The sequence below is a fragment of the Eurosta solidaginis genome, chromosome 3 (assembly GCF_040869045.1).
Source record: "Eurosta solidaginis isolate ZX-2024a chromosome 3, ASM4086904v1, whole genome shotgun sequence".
NCBI classification, from domain to species: domain Eukaryota; kingdom Metazoa; phylum Arthropoda; class Insecta; order Diptera; family Tephritidae; genus Eurosta; species Eurosta solidaginis.
Window position 1 is genome coordinate 255397931 of NC_090321.1, and position 23541 is coordinate 255421471.

Genomic DNA, 23541 nt, shown 5'->3' on the forward strand with positions numbered 1-23541 from the left:
CCTTTAACCCTAACGCCATATTCGTAACCATACCCATATCCATAACCGACTCCAATGTGATCGATTAATGGTGCCTTAACTTAAAAGTAGTGAACATTTCTTAAAAATGACGAAAACGCAAAAAATTACAAACATATTCCACAAAAAATAAGTCTCTTAGTCATAACGTATCCAAATAATAATTAAAATCTACAAAAAGTTATTAAATTCACCACCTCAAATATTTTTAGGTTATGGATATGGCGAGAAACCAAAAACTAATTTTGTCTGTTTGTATGATTTAATAATCGGGGATTGCCCGTATTGCTTTTTTTTTTTTTTTTTAAATGTATGAAAACATTTATTTGAAGCAATTTTTTAATTTTATAATTTATTTAATAATTTGGGAAATATTTAAACAACGTGATATCAGGACGGACAAGGCGACAGCTGTTTCGATTATAACTTGTAAAGGCTTTGAAGAGATTTACAAGGTATAATCGAAACAGCTGTCGCCTTGTCCGTCCTGATGTCACGTTTTTTAATTTTTCCCAAATTATTAAATAAAAAACCAATTGGTTGGCTATGGTATGGTTGTGGCGTTAGCGTTATGGTATGGCACCATTACAAGCTGGAGACATTGGTGCTTTATCGGTAACCGTATCGGTTACCGTCGTAACGATAAACAGCTGATTACGTTAGGGATACGTCGTTACGACGGTAAACCAAAACCCATTTGGTTGGCTACGATACGGTTACGATCTTAGCGGCACCAATAATCGATTGCATTGATTCTTATAAGGTTGGTCGAATCAGCTGTTAAAAGGTTACCGATAAAGCGCGAATTAATGGTGACTTATAACCATAAAGCCATAACCAGATAAAACAGCTGATCGAACCTACCTTATGCAAATCAATGTAATCGATTAATGGTGCCGTACCATAACGCTAACTCGATTACATTGATTTCCTAAAGGTAGATTCGATCAGCTGTTTTATCTGGTTATGGCTTTATGGTTATAAGTCACCATTAATTCGCCCTTAAAGCTGGAGACATTGGGCTTTATCGGTAACCGTATCGGTAACCTTTTAACAGCTGATTCGACCAACCTTCAAGCTGGAGACATTGGTGCTTTATCGGTAACCGTATCGGTAACCTTTTAACAGCTGATTCGACCAACCTTATGAGAATCAATGCAATCGATTATTGGTGCCGCTAAAGTCGTAACCGTATCGTAGCCAACCAATTGGGTTTTGGTTTACCGTCGTAACGACGTATCCCTAACGTAAAAGGCCAATTAATGGTGACTTATAACCATAAAACCACAACCCGATAAAACAGCTGATCGAACCTACCTTATGGAAATCAATGTAATCGATTAATTGTGACATAACATAACACTAGCGCCATAACCATACCATAGCCAACCAATTGGTTTTTGGTTTGTAGCCATATCCATAACCTAAAAATATTTGAGTTGGCGAATTTATTAACATTTTGTATATTTTATTTATTGTTTTGAATACGTTTTGACTAAGAGACTTATTTTTTGTGTAATATGTTTGTAATTTTTTGCGTTTTCTTAATTTTTATTAAATTTTTACGATTTTTAGGTTAAGGCACCATTAATCGAACACATTGGAGATGGATATGGATATGGGTATGGTTACAATTATGGCGTTAGGGTTAAGGAAGTTTAATTTGGCCTTAATCAGCTGTTTATCGTTACGACGCTAAACCGATACGGTTACCGATAAAGCACCAATGTCTCCAGCTTTAACCTCACTAATTATTCAACCGGTTTGTTTAAGCTTTAGCTGGAGATAAAAATATTTATATAATAAAACTAGATTTACATTAGAGAATAAACAAAATAAAAAGTTAAAACAATATGATACGGAGGCAGGCAGAACTTTTAACACAAATTCAACGTGTTGTAATCAAGCGAAGTATTACATACAAAAACCTACTTGCACTGAAAGAGCGCGGCTTTTTTCAAGACATATTTCCAGATACGGCGAAGTAAGTAATTTTGTAACTAAATTAATATGGTCATGGTTATATGATAACAAAATTTAATAGTGATCAAATGAAGGAGCTCTTCACAAAACGAGTTCAAACCGTCTACGCCGGCTTTGATCCAACTGCTAATAGCTTACATGTTGGCAATCTCCTAGTAATAATGGGTTTGATACACTGCCAACGTGCCGGACATAATCCAATTGCACTGGTGTGAGGCATAATAATTGAAAACACTAAAAAACTTTTATAAAATGTGTGGTCTTTAGGTTGGCGGTGCCACTGGCTTAATTGGCGATCCTAGTGGACGCAAAACGGAACGCAATCAGATGGGTGAGACCGAAATAGAAACAAATTTAAAAAGCATAACAAGTCAATTAGAGCGCATTTTCGAAAATCACCAAAACTATTTACATGATGAAAGCAGGAACAAGCGAAAGCTACCTGATTTACGGTAAAAAATGTTTGCACAAGCGTTGCCTTAAAAATTGTATTTCTTGTAATTTTTCCCTAAGTGTCGTCAATAATGCTGAATGGTATGCGAATATGACCCTCATAGATTTCATTGCTAATATGGGTCGACATTTTCGTATGGGATCCATGCTATCACGTTCCTCCGTTCAAACACGATTGGAAGCAGAAGGTGGCATGAGCTTCACAGAGTTTACCTATCAAATTTTTCAAGCATATGATTGGTTGCATTTATGTCGTACGTACGATTGTCGTTTTCAAATGGGAGGCTCAGATCAGATGGGCAATCTGATGACTGGACATGAGTTGATAAGTCGTGTAGTTAAAAAACCTGTCTATGGTATGACTGTACCTATAGTGACTAATGAAGAAGGTGATAAATTTGGTAAATCAGCTGGTAATGCTGTATGGTTGGATGAGGAGCAAACATCAGCATTTGCATTATACCAATTCTTTGTACGCATACCAGATTCAGCAGTTGAAAAATTATTGCATTTGTTCACCTTTATACCATTAAAAGAAGTAGAGCAATTGATGGTTGAGCATCGTAAAGAACCAGAAAAGCGTAAAGCGCAAACAATATTAGCAGAAGATGTAACGTTGCTAGTACATGGAGGTATTTATACATATGTTTTTTCAAATTGTTTTATTAAGGAAGTATTTAAGATAATTGTTTATTTTATCTAATATAGAAAAGGGACTGAAACAAGCTGAACGCGTAACAGACGCACTTTACAGAGGTAGTGTCGACGGTTTGGGTGAACTGAACTACGACGAAGTAAAAAAGGTTTTTGCTGGCGCTACTGTCGTTGAAATACTACTTGAGCCGGGTACTTCAATTCTGGATATAGCAATGAAGGCTAAATGCTTTAATAGTGAGGGTAAGTATTATTTATATCGTATAAACGACTCAGTGGTATATCGCCTTGTCTTTCGGTTCGAAACTGCTTCAACTCAGAATTTCTGTGAAAAAGTCTTATCTCTTGAATATTTTCAAAAACGTACTATCTCAGATATACAATCAGAGTATTTGTTTTAAAAACAATATCTCATTCTAAATTCACACTTTAAGCTTTGGTTGGCGGGTTGAAACGAATTGTGAGACAGCACCCTTCAATAAAGTTTTGAACTGTGATATAGAACTTTTCTTAGCCCTTTGCTGAGATAGTTCCTTTCGAACTTTAAGCCAAATTGATCCTCTACTCAGACGTTGATGTTAAAATATAGATTTGAAGACAATTTGAAGCTAACTGAATATCTCTTCAGGCGATGCTATACGCATAATTGCTGCTGGCGGATTTTATATAAATCAAAAACGCGTTCAAAATATTGCTGAAATTATTACATCTGGCATTCACATACTCAAAAATGGACTATCACTGTTACGCGTGGGGAAAAAGAATTTCTATATTGTACGCTGGTTGAAATAGACGCATTACAAGGTATTGTTTTATGTTAAAATTCATAATTTGTTAAAGATAAAGAGTCTTAATTCTATTAAAAGAAATGCAACTAAGTGTTCGATCCCCTTGCCGCTCCTGCTGGTTTGCGCCAACGTTTCCGTGCCAACAAGTCCTTAGCTTTCTCTTTTTTCAAATTCTTATCATAGAATTTTCCACTCTTCGTAAATGTTTTTCGTTCATTACGCATTTCAGCTAATTTCCTATTTTTCTGTTTTAGTATATTTTTCTTATTAGCAGATTTCTTCTTGCCTGCCTCTGAGAATTGCACTTTAATTGTGCGTCCTTGCAAGGTAGAATTATGTAGTTGAAAGCCTCGTTGGTAGCTTTCAACGTCCGCCATTTCAACAAAAGCAAATCCACCACGTCGATTCTTCGGTATACGCACTCCTTTAACCGTGCCAGCACTGGCAAAATGATCCTCCAAATCTCCCTTTGTAGTTTCAAAATTTAAATTTGTTACGTAGAGCACATGACGGTTAGCCTTCGCCGATCCACGCATTAATGTTGCCAATTGCTCTTTCGTTATATTCGTTTTCACTTCGTCTTTATCCTCGGTGTCACTGGCATGTAAATTATTTCCTGCAGTTTTGCCGCTGGTGGTACCATTCGTTTTAATGGTTTCATTTTCAACTCCACCGTTTCCATATTCTTCATCGTCCAGATCTACACCTTCTGTGTCCGTTTCTTCATCAGTCTCACTATCGCTAGGATTTCGATCCGTTTCCTTTTCCTCATAAGTGCCATCGAATATTTGCTGTCTTTTGACATCATCGAAATTTCCTAACAAATCCGCTGAGTCGCCATTCGCTGTTTGTCGCACCCGCTGTGGCTTCACACATTCTTCCACATTATAATCGCTGTCGGACGAATTGTCATCCATATGATTAACTTTATGGTCTTTTCTATAAAAAAAACTGTTGAAAGTTGTGTGAAACTCAAGAAAAATTTAACAATCAAAACAAAGACACATGGTCTCCAATTCATGCCGCTTCTTCTTCTGAGCTATTCACAATGGTCGCTTGCAGAGAAAATTTTTATTGATATGTTACAAACCAAGGCGAATCCATACCAGGTGGTGGCAAAGCGAATTCAACCAATTCGCTGTGCAGAAGAATGTCAAGGCAAAAGAAAACTTTCATTGATTTCGATTAACTGCCAGGTTGTAGTACAAGGCGTTGTATGGAAAATAATCAAGAAGAAGCAATCAGCTGTTGGGATAACACCACGTCTACTGAATTCGCCTTGGTTGCAAACATGTCCGTCAGTCAGTTGGTGCAAGGCGATTAAGTAGAAGATGGTTTTGTGCCATTAGCTGATTGCTTGTTCCTTCTATTTTCGGGACAACATTTAGTACAGCAGGCTGTCAGTAAAACGAAATCCACGCTACATTTCTTTCGATTTGATGCTGCCGTACGGCAAATTTAGTTGATTTCACTTTGCATCATCTTGTATTTAGTCAACTTGGTTGGGTGCAAGGCGAATTCGGTACCAGGTGATGTTATCCCAACAGCTGATTGCTTCTTCTTGATAATTTTCCATGCAACGCCTTGTACTGCAACATGTCAGTTAGTCGAAATCAACGACAATTTTCTTTTGACTTGACATTCTTCTATACGGCGAATTGGTTGAATTCGCTTTGCCACCACCTGGTATGGATTCGCCTTGGTTGGGTGATAGAAATTATATTAGTCCCTCCAACATACCCAAAAAAAGAAATTATGTTATATGAACGGCGAGTTGAGCCAACTTCCCAATGAAATAGATATTCATAAATTTTAAGGAAACGGACTTCCTGGATATTTCACACTTGTTGTAGTGATCTACCTCACTTGCAAACATTTTTCTGGAGCTAGATTGTGCCGAAACAACAAACGTGTTTGTGCGGTACGATCCTTGAGCAATGAAGCGCAAATGAGACACTTGATTTAACGAATGCAGGTACAAAAAACCACCTTTTTACTAGTACTAATGCATAATTTAGCACTTCCACCTGTTCTGTAAAGCAAAGCTATTGGATCTATTAAAAAAGAAAAGAAGTAATTAAACGATGAAATGCGTATGCTTGACACATTCTACAAATACTTCAAGATATCTTGATTTGAAAATAAAGTGCACACAAAACAGCTGTTTTGAACTTCGAATTCCATCTCCGGAAATTTGTGCAAAAATCTTCTTCCAGGGAGTTCATAGTTGGCAGGAACTATTTTTGCGGGAAACCAATTGGGATATTTGGAATGGGGCTTTATAATATTAAGAGGAAACATATCGATCATAACCAACACTTAAAGATGTCGAAGAACTGCCTGATATCCGCATAAACTCGTTGAGTGAACGTAGCGTTGGACGAATTAAAAACCAGGGCTCACACCTGTTCGAACCGAACCGGTACGTGAACCGAACCACCCGCTTTTAATCGAACCACGAACCGACACGTTTTTTTTTTAACTACAAAAACCGAAAACCACAAAAAAAAAAAAAATGGTTCGGTTCGGTTCAAAATAAATTTTCAACAAAAATCACTTAACTTATTTAATTCACCACTTTGCTTGAAAATACAACTCTAAGATAAAATTGCATTTTTAAAGTTAAATTAATCAAATTTTTATCAATTTTCGTAACTTTTTATTAACGGTTTTTAGAAAATTTCTGAATGTGCAGTCTTACAGTCATTCAATTGTAGTTAAATACTGTGCAAGTAGCTGAGAATTACCGTTAATTTTTAAAAATTTCTTTTCCCGAGGGTGTTGCCCATATCTTCCATATAAAAACAAATTTAGTTCATGCGGTGTATGGAAAAAAATACGAACACCCTCTTGAAACTTGCACATTATTACACTACAGTTAGGAGAGCTACAAAACTGCACTCAGACATTTTGTGAAAGTCGTTAATCATTTGGAAAACTGATGAAAATTTTTTTAATTGTTGGAAGCTTTGTGTAAGCTTTGAAATGTATATATATTAGACTGGGTCGATTTATTAACCGATATGCGATTGTATTTGTGAAAAATTTTTTTTTCAAAAAACTGTTATCGCCAACGTTTTTAGCGGACATTTTTGGGTCGGATAGGGTATACATATGAAAATTTTTTTAGTATGTCATGAAAAAACCTTAAAAATCAAGGTCGAAAAAAGTAAAAAAAAAATGAAATTTCGCAGGCTCGAAAATTATATTTTTGGGTATGCGTAGTGGAACTTTTTTCCTGAGCCCAAATCCTATCGAAAAATTGAGGCGCGACATCGGTTAACTTTCGTCCATACAAATCGGCCCACCCTAATATATATAGTTTGTGTTATATTTAGAACGGTATTTTAAATTGGAATTATTAAAAACGTTTTTTTTTTGCACGCGCATACGTTTCATTTGCGCGTAAAAAAAAGGCCATCCCCGCTTAGGAGACCCATCTAGCGGCCGTGGTTAAACAACTAGCTACAGTACCCTCTGTTGTATTTCCGTGTATAACATATAGCTCAATCATTTGTGATAAATAGCCGACGCGCATAGAATACATAGAATTTGTGCAGAGGGTGAAACTTAGACACATATTTCAGTTACATCTGAGTATAATGCGTATTGAAATTTAGTAGTACTAATTTTATGCGTAGGAATTTCAGAGGTGTATTTAAAGTTTGTCGTTTAGCAGTCCATATAAAGTTTAACCGTAAACGTACTAAGATGTGAAAAAAACACAGCTTTTATCACAAATCACACACAGAAGACTGTACATTCACGAGTTCAAAATTGCTTCGTTCTGCGCATCTACGTCACTCTTGACTGCTTCAGCGAATGAAAAAAAGGGAGAAAAAAACAAGTGCTAAAGGAAAATGACGTAAAAATTGCCCATAAAAAACAGCTGAACCAATGTTTACATGCGCAATGCGCTACCTTCTATAATTCCATCATGAGCTACTAGGGCCGTTCCATTGGTTTATCGAGCTCTGGCTCTGGCTCAAATCTCATTGGAACGATCTGGATCAACTTTATGAGAACTGGCAGCACTAATATAAAACGTCTGTTTTGTTGAAAATAAGAAGAAACGTACACAAAATTTTAAGATACTGATAGAATTATTGTAATTTAAATAGTTTCGCACGTAAGCAAACTATTTATTTTCCTTACATCATCTTCAAGTTGTTTACTCTTTCAGTGTTTTTGCTTTTAAATATGGCGAATTCTTTTATGTATACACAAATGTACACATATTTAGTTCAGTGCTACAATGGCTCAACTATATGGTCGGCTCATCTCACCAGCTGATTTTATTTTTTTCATTTCACTGTAGTAGAGATTGTCAGAAGGAGATGGCAAACTTAAAATGAAGCCAACGAATTTACAACATTTTCTTACTACATACAAATGCTGCTAAGTTTTATGATTTCATTCCATTCCATTCGTCTAACAGCAACACTCTGATTTTGGCAATGTGAACAAATGTATGTTGTTGCTGTAGAGATGAACCAACCATATAGTTGAGCCATGAGTGCTACCAACTCAAAAGTGGTTAGCTGTCAAAAAATCTACTACAGAAAACGAAACGAACAGAACTGCTATACGGATCAGAAATTGAACCAGATATATATCAGGATCACAACGTTGTTGTTGCATTTGCATGTTAAATTTCTATCCGTATCTCGCTCAAGTCTCAATGGAACGTAACTACTATTGCGCAAATGATTTAAGTAATCGAACAGCGATTGAACAGGTGATCGAGCCTCTTTGCTATTGTGAACGTTTTTATCAAACATTCGTCACTTGCATGAATTCACAATGGTAGCGAACAAAATGTTTGCAGAGTGATTTGACTCAAAATACCAACCGTACAGTGCGTGCAGAAAATAATAGTTACGTTCCATTGAGACTTGAGCGAGATACGGATAGAAATTTAACATGCAAATGCAACAACAACGTTGTGATCCTGATATTTATCTGGTTCAATTTCTGATCCGTATAGCAGTTCTGTTCGTTTCGTTTTCTGTAGTAGATTTTTTGACAGCTAACCACTTTTGAGTTGGTAGCACTCATGGCTCAACTATATGGTTGGCTCATCTCTACAGCAATAACATACCTTTGTTCACATTGCTAAAATTAGCGTGATGGTGTTAGGCGAATGGACTGGAATGAAAACATAAAACTTAGCAGCATTTGTAAGTAGTAAGAAAATGTTGTAAATTCGTTGGTTTCTTTTTAAGTTTGCCATCTCCTTCTGACAATCCCTACTCCAGTGAAATGAAAAAAATAAAATCAGCTGGTGAGATGAGCCAACCATATAGTTGAGCCATTGTAGCACTGAACTAAATACGTGTACATTTGTGTATACATAAAAGATCTCGCCATATTTAAAAGCAAGAACACTGAAAGAGTAAACAACTTGAAGATGATGTAAGGAAAATAAACAGTTTGCTTACGTGCGAAACTATTTAAATGGTAATAATTCTATCAGTATCTTAAAATTTTGTGTACGTTTCTTATTTTCTACAAAACAGATGTTTTATATTAGTGCTGCCAGCTCTCATAAAGTTGATCTAGATCGTTCCAATGAGATTTGAGCCAGAGCCAGAGCTCGATAAACCAATGGAACGGCCCTAATCGCTCAACGATTGATCAGCATGTTGTGTTTACAGAAAGCACCATTGAGGTAAGAATTGGCCGTGTGAATTGACATAAGAAGTGACATTGGGCTCATTGAAAACATTCTGATCGATATCATATACCATATGATCGTTATTTGTTAAGTAAAATTCAGATTTTCGAGTATAACAACAACAAAGTAATCTAAATAGTGTAGCGGAGCGTAAACAAACTGTATTACTACAGCCATTAGCTAAAAAGCAAGCTGTGGAGCAGGCACTTGGTTATTACTATTAAGGTTAAGGTGCACAATGCACCTGGCATTAATGTTGAACTTCTAATAAAGTCACCAAGTAAGGGAAACATTTGTAGAAGTAAAAAATGAAAATTACAATATTTTTAAGTTTCTGTAGGTTTATAATGGGAGTAACAGGTCTTTGGAAACTCGTTGAACAATGTGGCAGCCCTGTACCAGTAGAGGCCTTGGAGGGCAAGATATTGGCCGTTGATATATCTATTTGGCTACATCAGGTCGTTAAAGGTTATCAAGATAGTAAAGGGTCTTTGTTGCCGCATGCTCATTTACTAGGCCTCTTTCACCGGTTATGCAAACTGCTCTATTACAGGGTCCGCCCTATTTTTGTTTTTGATGGATGTGTCCCGCAAATTAAACGGGACACCATTATCCGAAGGCAAATTCAACGAAGTAAACTAAATAGTGAAGCGGACCGTATTCAAACTTTATTACTTCAGTCATTGGCTAAAGAGCAAGTTGTGCAACAAGCACTTGGCATTAATGCTGAACTTTTGATAAAATCACCAAGTAAGAGGCAAAACAGTTTGAGAAGTGATAAAAATGAAAATGACGATATTTTTAAATTACCCGAACCCGTAAACGGAAGCGAAACGGAAAATGAAATCAAACATGATAAAACCAACCTTTCATTGGAATCATCCACATCAACAGATGACAGTTCCTTTGATGACTCTAATCCTTGGCGGGAATACAATGCAAATTTACAGGCTATCGATGTCCGTAGCGAGCACTTTAAAAGTCTGCCACCAGAGGTGAGACATGAAATATTAGTTGATATTAAAGAAACACGAAAGCAATCGTCATGGGGCCGTCTACGTGATCTACCTTCCTGCAGTGACGATTTTAGTTCTTTCCAAATGAAACGATTACTTAAACGACGTTTAGTTCAACAAAGTATCGAAGAAACCGAGAAAGAAATGGGTGGGAAAACATTAACTTTTACAGATTTACAAAATATGTTTACTGAAGAGGGAATTTTGGATCCTGAAAACGTTAGTCATAGTGTAAAGCCAGTATGCTCCGATGAGGCAGTGCGATTTACCCTAGTAAGAGATTTAAAGAATACCACGAAAAATGAAGCAAACAAAAATGAGAGCAAAGAATTAAGCCAAACCAAATATGAAGGGGGAATATCTGAAAATCAACAAGAAAATGCCAATGAAAAATATACCACCGACTTAGAAATGGCTATTGCATTATCAATGAATGATAATTTGGAAAATGTTTACGACGAAGTAGATTATGAGTACGAGTCTAACGAAATTATTAAACTAAATCGGCAGCAACGTAATCAATTACAAAAAACAGCAATAGGGCCTGCTCGTGCCTATATGATTGAGTATGGCGGATTGAACGACGAAGAAATACATACAATTGCGGATAAAACGCAGTGCGAATTAGCAAGTGAAGATGAAGAAACAAGTTTCGAAAAACCAGCATCATTTGTTATGTATGGGGAAGAAAGTGGAGAAAGAAATGAAAGTTTGGTGACAGAGAATAAATGCAATGCAACTGAAGAAGATAGTCAAGAGATTTGCCTTAAAATTAGCGATGATTCGGAAAGTGATTCGGATTTAGAAAGAGTCGATACAAATAAGCCATTGTCAAATGCTTCCATAAGGCCAATGCATGTCGAAGGTCTGAAAGGCGATATATTTTCAGACGTTCTCAAATCTCCAAATAAGGAAACTGTTTCAATTGATGTAAAAAAGCCCTTTCAGATTTCAACTCAAACTGATGCAGATATATTTTTAAGTAGCGACAATAAACCGCCTGAGGAATGTAGCATGTATGGAAGAGAAGGAAGTCTAGGAATTCATGAAAGTTTAGAAAAAAATCACGAAACGATAGAAGTTAGTCAAGGGATATGCATTGAAGTGAGCGATGATTCCGAAACAGATTCGGATTTAGAAGAGGTGGATGCAAATCAGCCACCATTAAATAACAAGCATATAAAAAACTTGGAAATTACTATAAGGCCTAAGAATCGAGTAGACCTGGAAGACGATATGTTCGCAGATATTTTTATATCTTCCAAGGAGGAAACTGCTTTAAATAATGAAAATAATTTGTTCCAAACTTTCACCAAAAGCGATGAATCTGTACTTTTTAAAAGAGATATTAATACGTCGATTGATTGCGGCGTCAGCAAGCAACAAGACGAAACAGAAAAGTCTGATAATATTAAGCAGACGGGCACAACAAAACTCGCACCAAATACAGGAGCCGCTGAAGATAATAAGGTTACCATGACCTCCATACTGGAAGACTTAAAAAAACAAGTTGGAGACATTAAAAACATAAACCTAGATGCAATGAACATACAAAAATCGAATATCAGTTTTGAAACTATTGAAATATATGATAGTGATGATCAAAAACTTGCACCAGTAATAGAGTCAAGTAAATCACCAAAAATAGTTTCGTCAAAAACTAATAGTATAAATCAATATTTCGAAACTGAATATGTGATAAAACGAACACCAGAAAAAAATCCAATTGAGCCAGAAGAGAAACATACACCCGGGTTAAAGTCTCCTTTCTTTGTGAAAAAATTACCATTATCTCAACGAAAGAGCTCTACAGGTAAAGGTCATCAATCTTCTGGTCATGGGCAAAAACTTTCAAAAGCATCGAAAACATTATTCAAAGACTCGACCAGTTCAAAGGCAGATAATACACAACTGATATCCGAGGATTTATTGGAAAAAAGCGTTATTGACTTTAAACAACAAAAAACTGCTGAACAATTAAAAACAATGGCCACAGATTTGGAAAAAGAACGACTTAATTTAGAGAACGAGCGCAACCGCCAAGATCGAATGGGTACGACTATCAACCAAAATATGCACAACGACTGTCAAAGTTTACTAAAACTTTTCGGCATTCCTTACATTATAGCTCCGATGGAGGCTGAAGCACAATGTGCGTTCTTAGAATCAGCAAAATTAACAGATGGAACCATCACTGATGATAGTGACATTTGGTTATTCGGAGGTAGAACTGTCTATAAGAATTTTTTCGAACAAAATAAACATGTTTTGAAATTCGAATCTGATAAAATTAAGCAAAGCTTTAACTGTGATCGTGAAAAACTTATACAATTAGCTTGCCTGGTCGGCAGTGATTACACAACAGGTATACATGGTATTGGTGCGGTCACTGCTTTAGAAATTTTGGCAACGTTTTCTAGCACATCAAAAGGCATACAAGAAAAGACTTATAATAGCGATGTATCAACTACTACTGTGATTGCATCATTGTGTCGATTTCGAGATTGGTTAAAAACACAAAAGGATTCAAATCATCCCGCTGGTAGCACTTCCCGTCTCAATCTACGAAAAAAATTGAAGAACATTGAGTTATATGAAGGATTTCCTAATCCTGCAGTTGTCGATGCATATTTAAACCCAACAGTTGATTATAATGATGCGCCATTTTCCTGGGGCTACCCAGAAGTTAATTCCATACATGAATTCACAAAAAAAGTTTTTGGTTGGACAAGAACAAAAACTGATGAAATACTGAAACCTGTGCTAAGCCGTATTACTGAAAAGCACACTCAACAGAGCATACGTAATTATTTTACTATCAAGAGTGCCATTAAGCCTCGAGAATTAAAAGTAAGTAAGCGAGTTCAAAAGGCGATTGATACCATGGCTGGTAAATTAGATGATGCTGAGAGTGTATCTACTAAGAAAAAAAAAGTAGACCAAGCTCATAAGAGAGAGAAAAAAGAGAAAACACAGCATGGATTAAAATCCACCCCGATTGATTGCTCTGATACTAAAAATTTGGATTATATTCCACGCACAGGTGCGGCAACTGAAGTAAGTAAATTTAAACCACGAATACCGGAAACCAAAGAAGTTATTCCTCAACGAGAAAAGGACAAAGAAAAAATGCGCCAATATAAGAAAAGAGCAGCAACCTTGCTCAGACAAACTGTATCTAAAACATCAACTTCAAAAAATAAAAAAAAAAAAATCGGCATGACATGAAACAAGCGTTATTATGAAAAATTATAAAATGTATTATACATAGCTTGTTATGGTATTATCAATACCTCCGAAATAAAAACAGAATAAGTTTTGCGAGAAATAAAAATTAATCATTAAAAAAAAACACTACTGACTCGTCGATATATGTAGCAAATCAGCAACTGTCAATACAAAACAAAATGGAAAATAAAATGTGTACTCAATCCCGACTCTTATGTTTGGTTCGGACCTTCCGAACTCACTTATTCGATACGACAATTGTGAAAAAATTATGATATCGCCGTTGTTCCGAATTCTTATCTGCTTTCGGGAAGATCTGCCCTAAATTTGGTCTATCTGTATACATTTTAATAAGCTTTTTCCGTCTAACTCTGAATAGGACGTATGTAAATAGGTATGCGGGTATTATTAATTCGTGTCTTTATTTCGGCTTCGCATGCATATTTATCAGTTTTACCAGGTTGATGCGACTAAATCGAATATCACAATGAAAATTACTCTAAAGCTCTCAGCAACAGCTTTCATTTGATATGCATATTACACACACATTCTAGGAGTATCCGGGTCCACGTTTTGGCCTATATCTCGAGACCCTAGTTACAAATAGGTATAAAAATTACTCTGTACTAAAGCACACATAACAGCTTCAATTTGATACCCATAATGTAAAAACACATCCTAGTGTTACTCTGATCCACGTTTTGGCCTATATCTCGAGACCCTAGTTACAAATACGTATAAAAATTACCCTGTACTAAAGCACTCATCAACAGCTTTCATTTGTTATTCATATTGTATAAACACTGTCTAGGGGTACCCGGGTCCACGTTTTGGCCCATATCTCGAGACCCTAATCACCAATAGGTATGAAAACTACCCTGTACTAAAGCACTCATCAACAGCTTTCATTTCATATCCATATTGTATAAACACTGTCTAGGGGTACACGGGCCCACGTTTTGGCCTATATCTCGAGACCCTAGTCACCAATAGGTATGAAAACTACCCTGTACTAAATCACTCATCAACAGCTTTCATTTGTTATCCATACTCTATAAGCACATTCTAGGGGTACCCGGGTCCACGTTTTAGCCTATATCTCGAGACCCTAGACACCCAGGGGTTCATCGGTTCATCCGATCTTGAGTTATAAATAGTGTAACACCACTTTATTTTATATATATAGTAGACTGGGTCGATTTATTAACCGATATCACGCCATCGATTTTTCGATAGGACTTGGGCTCAGGAAAAAAAGTTCCACTACGCATACCCAAAAAAATTATTTTTTACGTCAGCCACCGTATTCTGCTTAATGAGCCAACATGTTACCGCTTCGTTTACATAGATAAATGTTGAGTCTCGGAACCTTGTACCGACAATCCCGAGTTTTAGTATTACAAACCTCCCAGATACACATACGCAACTCCATAGTATTGTTCTAGATCGTCAGTCACGTCAGCGGTATCTTTCCATATTCCTTAGTTATTGACAATGTGATACTCTGAAGATTCAACCATTCAGTTCCGTTGACTAAAACTTTTCCATTTCCTCTCAGAAAAAGAAAATAAACCGCAGGCGTTATTTTTCTGCACGTTACTTCATATTTCAGAAAGGCATTAATGCAGTATTTTTTTTATGATATGTACTGAAAAAATCAGTGCTGCAGATAAGTCAAGTGTCAAATGCGACTCCATTTTATTCCTTTATATTAGGTCGGTTGAATGTTTGTCCGCTTTTCATACAAATCTTGCTATCGATTTTTAAGTAACTCCTCATTGAGCTACAAACGTGAAACTTTACACATAGGTTAGAACACCGTGACAATGCAACAAAAGGGGGAAACATCCGTTAGGTGGCGCACGGTTCGAAATAATTAGATAATTTGAAAATTTTCAAACCAGCTTTTAAAGTAAGTTTTGCTGATCTTACATTTCTTTGCCAACTCTCGTACACTTAGTTTTTCTTTCTTATGAATTTCAATGACATTAACTTTGTCTTTAATACTCAACACTATTTTAGGCATTGCGTTTCATAATGTGCGCTCCACTTTTATATTTTTACTTCTCATAAATATTTTTGCAATTTCTATGCCAAAATTTAAAAATCAAAGTTTAGCAAGAATATGTTATTATATAAGGAGACATTTTTCGCTGATTTTTGTTCATTTATATAAAGGAAGTGCTTAAAATTTTTTATACCCAGTTGTACTTGTACACAGGGTATTATAACTTTGATTGGATGACGGTTGGTTGTACAGGTATAAAGGAATCGAGATAGATATAGACTTCCATATATCAAAATCATCAGTGCCTGTCCGTTAACACGATAACTTGAGTAAATATTGAGATATATTCACCAAATTTGGTACACGAGCTTATCTGGGCCCAGAACAGATTGGTATTGAAAATGAGCGAAATCGGATGATAACCACGTCCAGTTTTTATATATATAACATTTTGGAAAACACAAAAAACCTGATAATTTAGTAAATTATACACCTAGAATGTTGAAATTTGACGTGTGGACTGATATTGAGACTTTTGATACAAATTTGAAAAAAAAAATATTTGTTTTTAAATGGGCGTGGCACCGCCCACTTATGATAAAATCAATTTTACAAATATTAATCATAAATCAAAAATCGTTAAACCTATCGTAACAAAATTCGGCAGAGAGATTGCCTTTACTATAAGGAATGCTTTGAAGAAAAATTAACGAAATCGGTTAAGGACCACGCCCACTTTTATATAAAATATTTTTAAAAGGGTCGTGGACGAATAAAATAAGCTATACCTTTGGAAAAAAGAGCTTTACATCAGTGGTATTTCATTTCCCAAGTGGATTTATAAGAATGAATAGGAAAAACTTCAAATTTTAAAAAATGGGCGTGGCACCGCCCCTTTTATGACTAAGCAATTTTCTATGTTTCGGGAGCCATAACTCGAAGAAAAATTTGTTTAGAATAGAATCATATGTATATGGGGTATTCCATCCCATTTCGACCAATTTTGAACCCGACCCCTTTAGAATTGGCTGAAAGTTTTTCTTCTTTTTCTAGCTTACGAAAGACGTTTTTCAGAATTTTTTCATCCAACTCAAAAAAAGTTATGAATTTAAAAAAAAAAAAACCGTTTTTGTTTTCAAAATGCTATAACTTTTTCAAAAATTAACCGTTTGGGATCTTTTTTTTTTAAATTTGTTTTTAAATGTACTTTTCGGAAAAAATACAAAAAAATTTGTAAAGTTCTTTTTTTAATTTTTCAGTTTTTCGAGATTTTTCGAATTTTTTTTTTTTTCATAAAAAACTTCAATCAATTCTGCAATCATCCCCACTAATCCCGGAGTGGGCCGATTTTTTTTATATTTTTTTTATTTAATTGAAAAAAAAATTTCAAAAATAAAAGTTTTTTTTTTATCAATTTTTTTTATATAACAAAAAAATGTAAGAAAATGATTTTTAAGTACTCTTTTCTTTATATATTATGGTAATCTACGATTAAAATGACTCGCTTTCGCTGTCCAGCAACTGCATTAGGCCGGTATACACATACATTCGTATGTATGTATGTATGTAATGGTTGTTTGTATGTTAAAAACTTTTCAAATTCAGAAGAACAAAGAATTTGTAAAATATTTAAACGCCAGAAAATAAATTCATAATTTGTTACATTATTTTTAGAAAACTTACATGTTTACTGTGTCAGTCATTAATCCTGGTTATTTTAATCGTAGATTACCATAATATATAAAGAAAAGAATACTTAAAAATCATTTTCTTACATTTTTTTGTTATATAAATAAAATTGATAAAAAAAAATGTTTATTTTTGAAAATTTTTTTTTTCAATTAAATAAAAAAAAATATAAAAAAAAATCGGCCAACTACGGGATTAGTGGGAATGATTGCAGAATTGATTGAAGTTTTTTATGAGAAAAAAAAAAATGGCGAAATTCGAAAAACTGAAAAATTAAAAAAAAAACTTTAAACATTTTTTTGTATTTTTTCCGAAAAGTACATTTAAAACAAATTTAAAAAAAAAAAGATCCCAAACGGTCAGTTTTTGAAAAAGTTATAGCATTTTGAAAACAAAAACGGTGTTTTTTTTTTAATTCATAACTTTTTTTGAGTTGGATGAAAAAATTTGAAAAAATTCTGAAAAACGTCTTTCGTAAGCTAGAAAAAGAAGAAAAACTTTCAGCCAATTCTAAAGGGGTCGGGTTCAAAATTGGTCGAAATGGGATGGAATACCCCATATGCACTATTGCGCAGCCAATCGATAGTTTTGATTCAATATAATTTGAAACAAAACTTGTAGAGAGAAGCCATTAATTTTTTTTTTAACAAGCATTTGATTTTATTGATAACTGCATAGATACGTATTTTTCAGTTTTTTTTTATATTTTTAATTTTGTTTTTAAAACCCTTTTGCAATGGGCTGTTAATTGGTTTTTCTAAAATAAATTATTTAGCTGTATTTATGTGTGTATGTATTTTATTGGTTTTCTATTTTAGTATATTTGTTTGTAGTGACCACATATTGTTATACACACATACATATATATTTATATATTAATACAATACATAATATGTTATTGTATATTTAGTAGCTATTTCAATGATTTCATTTATTGAATTACAACTATTTTAAAATTAATTATTTAATTTCAGTTTGATTTATTGATAATAGTTAACATTTGCATTTTTCTCTCTCACTACTGTATGTATTTAACTCACTACTGTAGCTGCTTTTCAACTGGCAGGGTTTTGTTCTGAACTTTTTTATTTTCACAATTGTTATTTTTGTAACTTTCTTCATTCTATTTTGTTTGTAAATTTACAGCTATTGCTTTTGCTCATACTTTGCTCATAGCATACCTAAAATCTCTGAGGAAGAATAAAATTTGCACATTTAATTTTATTTCAGTAAGTGTAAATAAAGGAGATGACAAAGTTTTCCCAGCATTTTCACTCATGCTTTTTTGATATTCATCAAAGAGAAGAGTTTCGTTTTTAATTTATTTAACTTGCCCTTTTATTTTGCATTATTACTAAATACGTCTACATACATATACTTATACATCTACATTTGTATATTTGTAGTTTATGGCCATATTAGTTTGATTTTTTTTGTTTTGTTTAATATTTCGACTTTACCAAAATACTTTTTTTAATGTTTTCATTGGTGTTTATTAATATTTTTCATAACACAAAATACGCTACTCTATGGTATTTTTTTAAGATTATAATTATTTGTTTTTTATTTATTATTTAATTATTTAGGTATACATATGTACATACTTAAAACTAAAATGTTAAATTCTTATTTTGAAATTTTTTTCATTTCTAATTTTACTTAATTATTTTAATTTATCACACATATTTATGTTGTTGTTTTTTTTTTCATATTTTTAAGACAAACTGCAATCACTACTGTTATGTTAGAATAAAATTTTAATTGCCTCTTTTCAAAAGCGTTCTTCAAACAACACCAATACTTTAAAGCGATTTTCATTAATTGTGTGTTTAAGCTCTTATATAAAAACACTACGGACTCAATCAGTCTATGTGAGGTTCTCATGGACCGGCCAGTTCAACCTAAGCCCTTATAAATGAGTAACTCGATTTATTACTCAAATTGTCCAATTTTATGTATATACATTAGAATATTAACCGATATCGCGCCAAGACACTTCCCAAAACCGAAAAAATTTTTTTTTTTTTCAAAAAACTGTTATCGCCAACGTTTTTACAACAGTTTTTTGGAAAAAAAAAACATATTTTTTGGGTTTTGAGGAGTGTTTTGGTCGAAAAATTAACCCTTTCGCCATTTTTTTTCTCAGGCTCGAAAATTATTTTTTTGGGTATGCGTAGTGGAACTTTTTTGCCTGAGCCCTAATCCTATCGAAAATCGGTGGCGCGATATCGGTTAACTTTCGTACATACAAATCGACCCGACCCAATGTACATACCCTGTAGGAAATGTCAACAGCTAAACAGATTATCTTCTGTCATCAAAACCACTAGTCGTAGTTTCTTTAACTGTGATTTTTGAGATGTACACTTCATTAGGCATTTCTGAAAAACTTAATTCCAAGTTTTCTTCAAAGTTGTTAAGTAATGCAATCACATCGGAATGCAATCCATGCATATCCATTACTGGACTAACAGCTTTGGATTGCAACCTTTATTACCTTTTTTTTTTGGAATAATGAGCAAATTTTTTTTTAGTCATTATTCCTTTTTGTTAGTCCGGACTAATAATTCCTTTTTGAATTCCTAATGTGGAATAACAAAATTCAAAAGTATTTAATAATATTGAAAACAAAAGAAATGCAAAGGATTGCGGAATTCATTTCTCCGAGTATTGCCGCCCAAAAAATGGAATAAAAATAAAGAGAAATAAAAAGTCTGGAATGCAAACAGGAATAATGACTTGTTAATTTTTGTATACCCAACTGTACTTGTACACAGAGGGTATTATAACTTTGATTGGGTAACGGCTCGTTGTACAGGTATAAAGAAACCGAGATAGATATAGACTTCAAATATCAAAATCATCAGTATCGAATAAAAAAATTTGATTAAGCCATGCCCGTCCGTCTTTCCGCCCGTTAACACGATAACTTGAGCAATTTTTGGGACATCTTCACCAAATTCGGTATACGGGCTTACCTGAACTCAGAATAGATATAGAAAATTTAGAAAAATGAGATAATTCAAAAACGATTTAAGTACGCCAAGATTCTGTCAATGCAAAATACTCTAATTCCTTCCAGAATTACAAGTTCGAATTTGTTTGCATTGTAAATTCTGCTAGGAAAAACTTTCTAAAAATTCTTGACGTGTGCATTATGACACCATATAGAAAGCGATATAATTCCAAGAAGAAACAAGGTAATTGCGGGTCTGAGTTGACCTGAACAATAAACTGATGAAATTTGAAAAATTCATAAAATCTGAACAATCAGATTTTGGTGGTTTTTTCAGACAATAACTTATTTCATATATGAAAGCATCTGGTAAAATTTCAAGCCTCTAGCTGTTAAAATCTAATAATATGTATATGCTATATTGGTCCGATCCGGTCGGTTTCGACAAATGATGACTAACACCCAAATATACCCGCTACCCAAATTTCATCAAGATATCTCAAAAATTGAGAAACTAGTTTGCGTCCAAACAAACGGACATACGGACATGGCTAAATCAACTCAGCTCGTCATCCTGATCATGTTGTTTTTTTTGTTGGAGTGAAAGACACTCCTCGAAGGTTTTGGGTAGATTTATCGATGTTGATTGTTTTTTATCGGATATATGTAGATCCGGTATTTCGGAAACGATTTAATATGAACACATTGAACCTTGTGTCGATTTTGGTGGTTTCAAATTGAAACTAAATGCTGTATATTCTAAATTTTAAACCAGTGTTGGCTTATGTTGCACTGGCCGGTCCATGATGAACTCACATAGAGGGAATGAGTCCGTAGTGTCCAATATTGGCTTGGTCATATATGAAGTAAAAAAAAAACTATCAGATCCGTGTGATTTTAGCCCAAAGAGTGAACAAAGTAGAGGTCCACAGCTGTACAAAGACTGCCATAAAATGTCTTGTGCGCGTTTGAGCCTTTTAACCTCAAACAGCACAAATATCAGTATTTCGCAATACTTCCTTTGCTCTAATCTAATCGACTCTGCATTCAAAATTAACCCACTTTGATATAGAGCGCGCAGTTCTTAAAAGTTCAACGAAGTTTTAGTGCCCAGCAAAATTAGAAGAAGTTGAAGTAATATGGGAAGTTAGTTCGATACATTTGCAATGAGTAAAGGGGTCACATTGGAAAGCCACAAAAACCTGCAAATGCTGCAAAGATATTCCGCAGATCATCATCTTTTAAGATTTCGCAAATGGAGATTATCAATAATATTTACTTATTCAATTCAATCTTTTGAGCAGAAAATTCTTAGCGCTCATCGCTTTTTTTTTGCCAAAGTTAAGTTGGTTGGGATTCTCTACCTGGAAATTTTAGTTAGGATAGCTTGAATAACTTCATCGGTGACAGTTTCAAAATGAGAGTCCAACGTGAGTGCCCACGTATAGTCCGAAGGCTGTTGTAGGGTACTTCTTTTTTCCAGGTCCACCTACAGATGGCTTCGTTATCAGCTTAGTTAATCTAAAGTTGAAGTCTTTAAGTCGCATCCCCAAAAATTAGTGGTGACAAGATTTCACATCATTCACCGATAAAAATGCTTCATGTACAGATCATTTCCTAGCAAGTAGCCGAAATCTAAGGCTGACGACAGAGTGGAAGCGAGAAGCGTTGCAATAATATAAAAATATAAAGCTCTGCAAATTACTTCTTACGGAAAGTTCTTAAAGTTGTCAGAGTGCCAGAAGCTTGTAAAATATAAAAAATAATACTCGCTTCTCGCCTAGCATTGCTTATAGCGAGCACTCTGCCGTCAGCCTAAAAAAAAGGAAAGAAAAAACCATTCTTATTCCTCAGCTGGCCATTTCTTTCATCCAAAGCCCATTAATGGAAACCTGAGCGGGTCCTCAACTAAAAATTACACTCTTTGTGCTGTTCTTAACCGGATTACGGCGAGTGCAGTACATTCCGTTCGTATAGTTCGATTTCGGTGATTTGGTTTTCCTATTATTCTTAAATGTTTGTAAAGAGTTGGGCCCTTTTCTTTCTCATATTAATGTTAGCATTATGAGGAGTTTTTGTGTTTAGATTTAGTCGTCTGTTCACATAAATTTAAGCGCTGCATTATCACTATAGTATATAGAGTTTACAACTTCTTTTCGAATACAACCTAGCTTTATTGAATGTATAATCGAGTGAAAAAACTGGTCGGTTTTGCTTAGTGTAACAAATGACAATCAAAAATAAATTATTTTCAATAATTTACGAAAAATAGAATAGAATACGAAAAAATTTCAAAATTAAATTTTTGCTGCTTTTGCTGCAAAAGGTAACATGGCATTTTCGAAAATAGGCACATATTTGGTTAGGTGCAACATCTATGAATAGTTGCGCATGCATTTTATTTTGATTGTATTTTTAATTAAGAAGGAAACGGCTGATTTCCATTTTAACCATTTTTTGTAAGAACGAAATATTTGTTTGAGGATGCCGACAGCTGTTCGCTTAATGAAGCAAAAGGCCCTGTATGAAAAGGGAAACTTAATTATTTCATTAAATAGAATTGCTATTCGATTAAGTTTCTTTGTGAAAACGGTATTAGGCTTAATTTCAGTTTTAGCACCAAAACACTTTTCAGTAAATTTTTTTAACAACTGAACTTTTTAAATTAAAAAAAATTTTTTTTTCTTGTGTTACTGACTTCTTATCACACAAATATAAAATTTATTAAATACATAAAAGAATATATTTATTGTTATAACGTCAGAAGGAAAAATGAACAAATATTGCAACTACAACTCTACCAGAAACAAAAGTATCTTAGTAATTTTTTTTATTATTTTCTTATTTTTCATTTTAAAGGCGGGGAGATATCGCACGTTTTATTGCAATTTTTCCAGATTTTATGACACTCTAAAATAGCATACTGTTAAGATTATGCTCAGAGATATGGAAATAATGGACAAAAATAACCGGCATAACTGTCTTTGAAACTTTTTTTTTTAATGAAACTACACGGTTAAAAATTCCAAACTAAATTTTAAACAATTCATGTGTTTAAGCAATTTTTGAAA

The 23541-nt window shown here is 34.2% G+C and overlaps 3 protein-coding genes across 7 annotated transcripts in view; 2 read left to right on the top strand and 1 right to left on the bottom strand.

Moving 5' to 3' along the window:
- Positions 1-1706: 1706 nt before the first annotated feature.
- TyrRS-m (Tyrosine--tRNA ligase, mitochondrial) overlaps positions 1707-23541 on the top strand; it is an 82508-nt gene continuing 60673 nt past the window's right edge. For 3 of the 4 annotated variants that reach the window (XR_010951321.1, XM_067776026.1, XM_067776024.1), the window contains exons 1-6: positions 1707-2002; positions 2063-2210; positions 2269-2453; positions 2515-3086; positions 3163-3351; positions 3737-3912. Coding sequence is in view for 3 of the 4 variants with exons in the window: in XM_067776026.1 (XP_067632127.1) it covers positions 1872-2002; positions 2063-2210; positions 2269-2453; positions 2515-3086; positions 3163-3351; positions 3737-3900 (1389 nt within the window). In the remaining variant the exon portion in view is untranslated. Of the gene's footprint in view, positions 2003-2062; positions 2211-2268; positions 2454-2514; positions 3087-3162; positions 3352-3736; positions 4131-23541 lie in introns of those variants that run through there. The other variant, XM_067776023.1, reaches the window with a different exon arrangement.
- On the bottom strand, positions 3853-4919 carry LOC137245405 (uncharacterized). The gene has a single exon (XM_067776027.1). The coding sequence runs from the start codon at positions 4811-4813 to the stop codon at positions 3983-3985; it is 831 nt and encodes a 276-aa protein (XP_067632128.1). The 5' UTR covers positions 4814-4919; the 3' UTR covers positions 3853-3982.
- mus201 (rad2 superfamily protein mus201) lies at positions 9631-13941 on the top strand. 2 transcript variants are annotated; one of them, XM_067776022.1, is made up of 2 exons: positions 9631-9853; positions 9905-13941. In XM_067776022.1, exon 2 carries the CDS (start codon positions 9921-9923, stop codon positions 13815-13817), a length of 3897 nt encoding a protein of 1298 aa, XP_067632123.1. In that variant the 5' UTR covers positions 9631-9853; positions 9905-9920; the 3' UTR covers positions 13818-13941. The 2 variants fall into 2 exon arrangements, with proteins under 2 accessions (XP_067632123.1, XP_067632122.1); XM_067776021.1 differs by having other exon boundaries at positions 9914-13941.

Excerpts from the sequence above, each read along its gene's own strand:
- LOC137245405 (XM_067776027.1), bottom strand. The coding sequence starts at position 4,813 with ATGGATGACAATTCGTCCGACAGCGATTATAATGTGGAAGAATGTGTG.
- mus201 (XM_067776022.1), top strand. The coding sequence starts at position 9,921 with ATGGGAGTAACAGGTCTTTGGAAACTCGTTGAACAATGTGGCAGCCCT.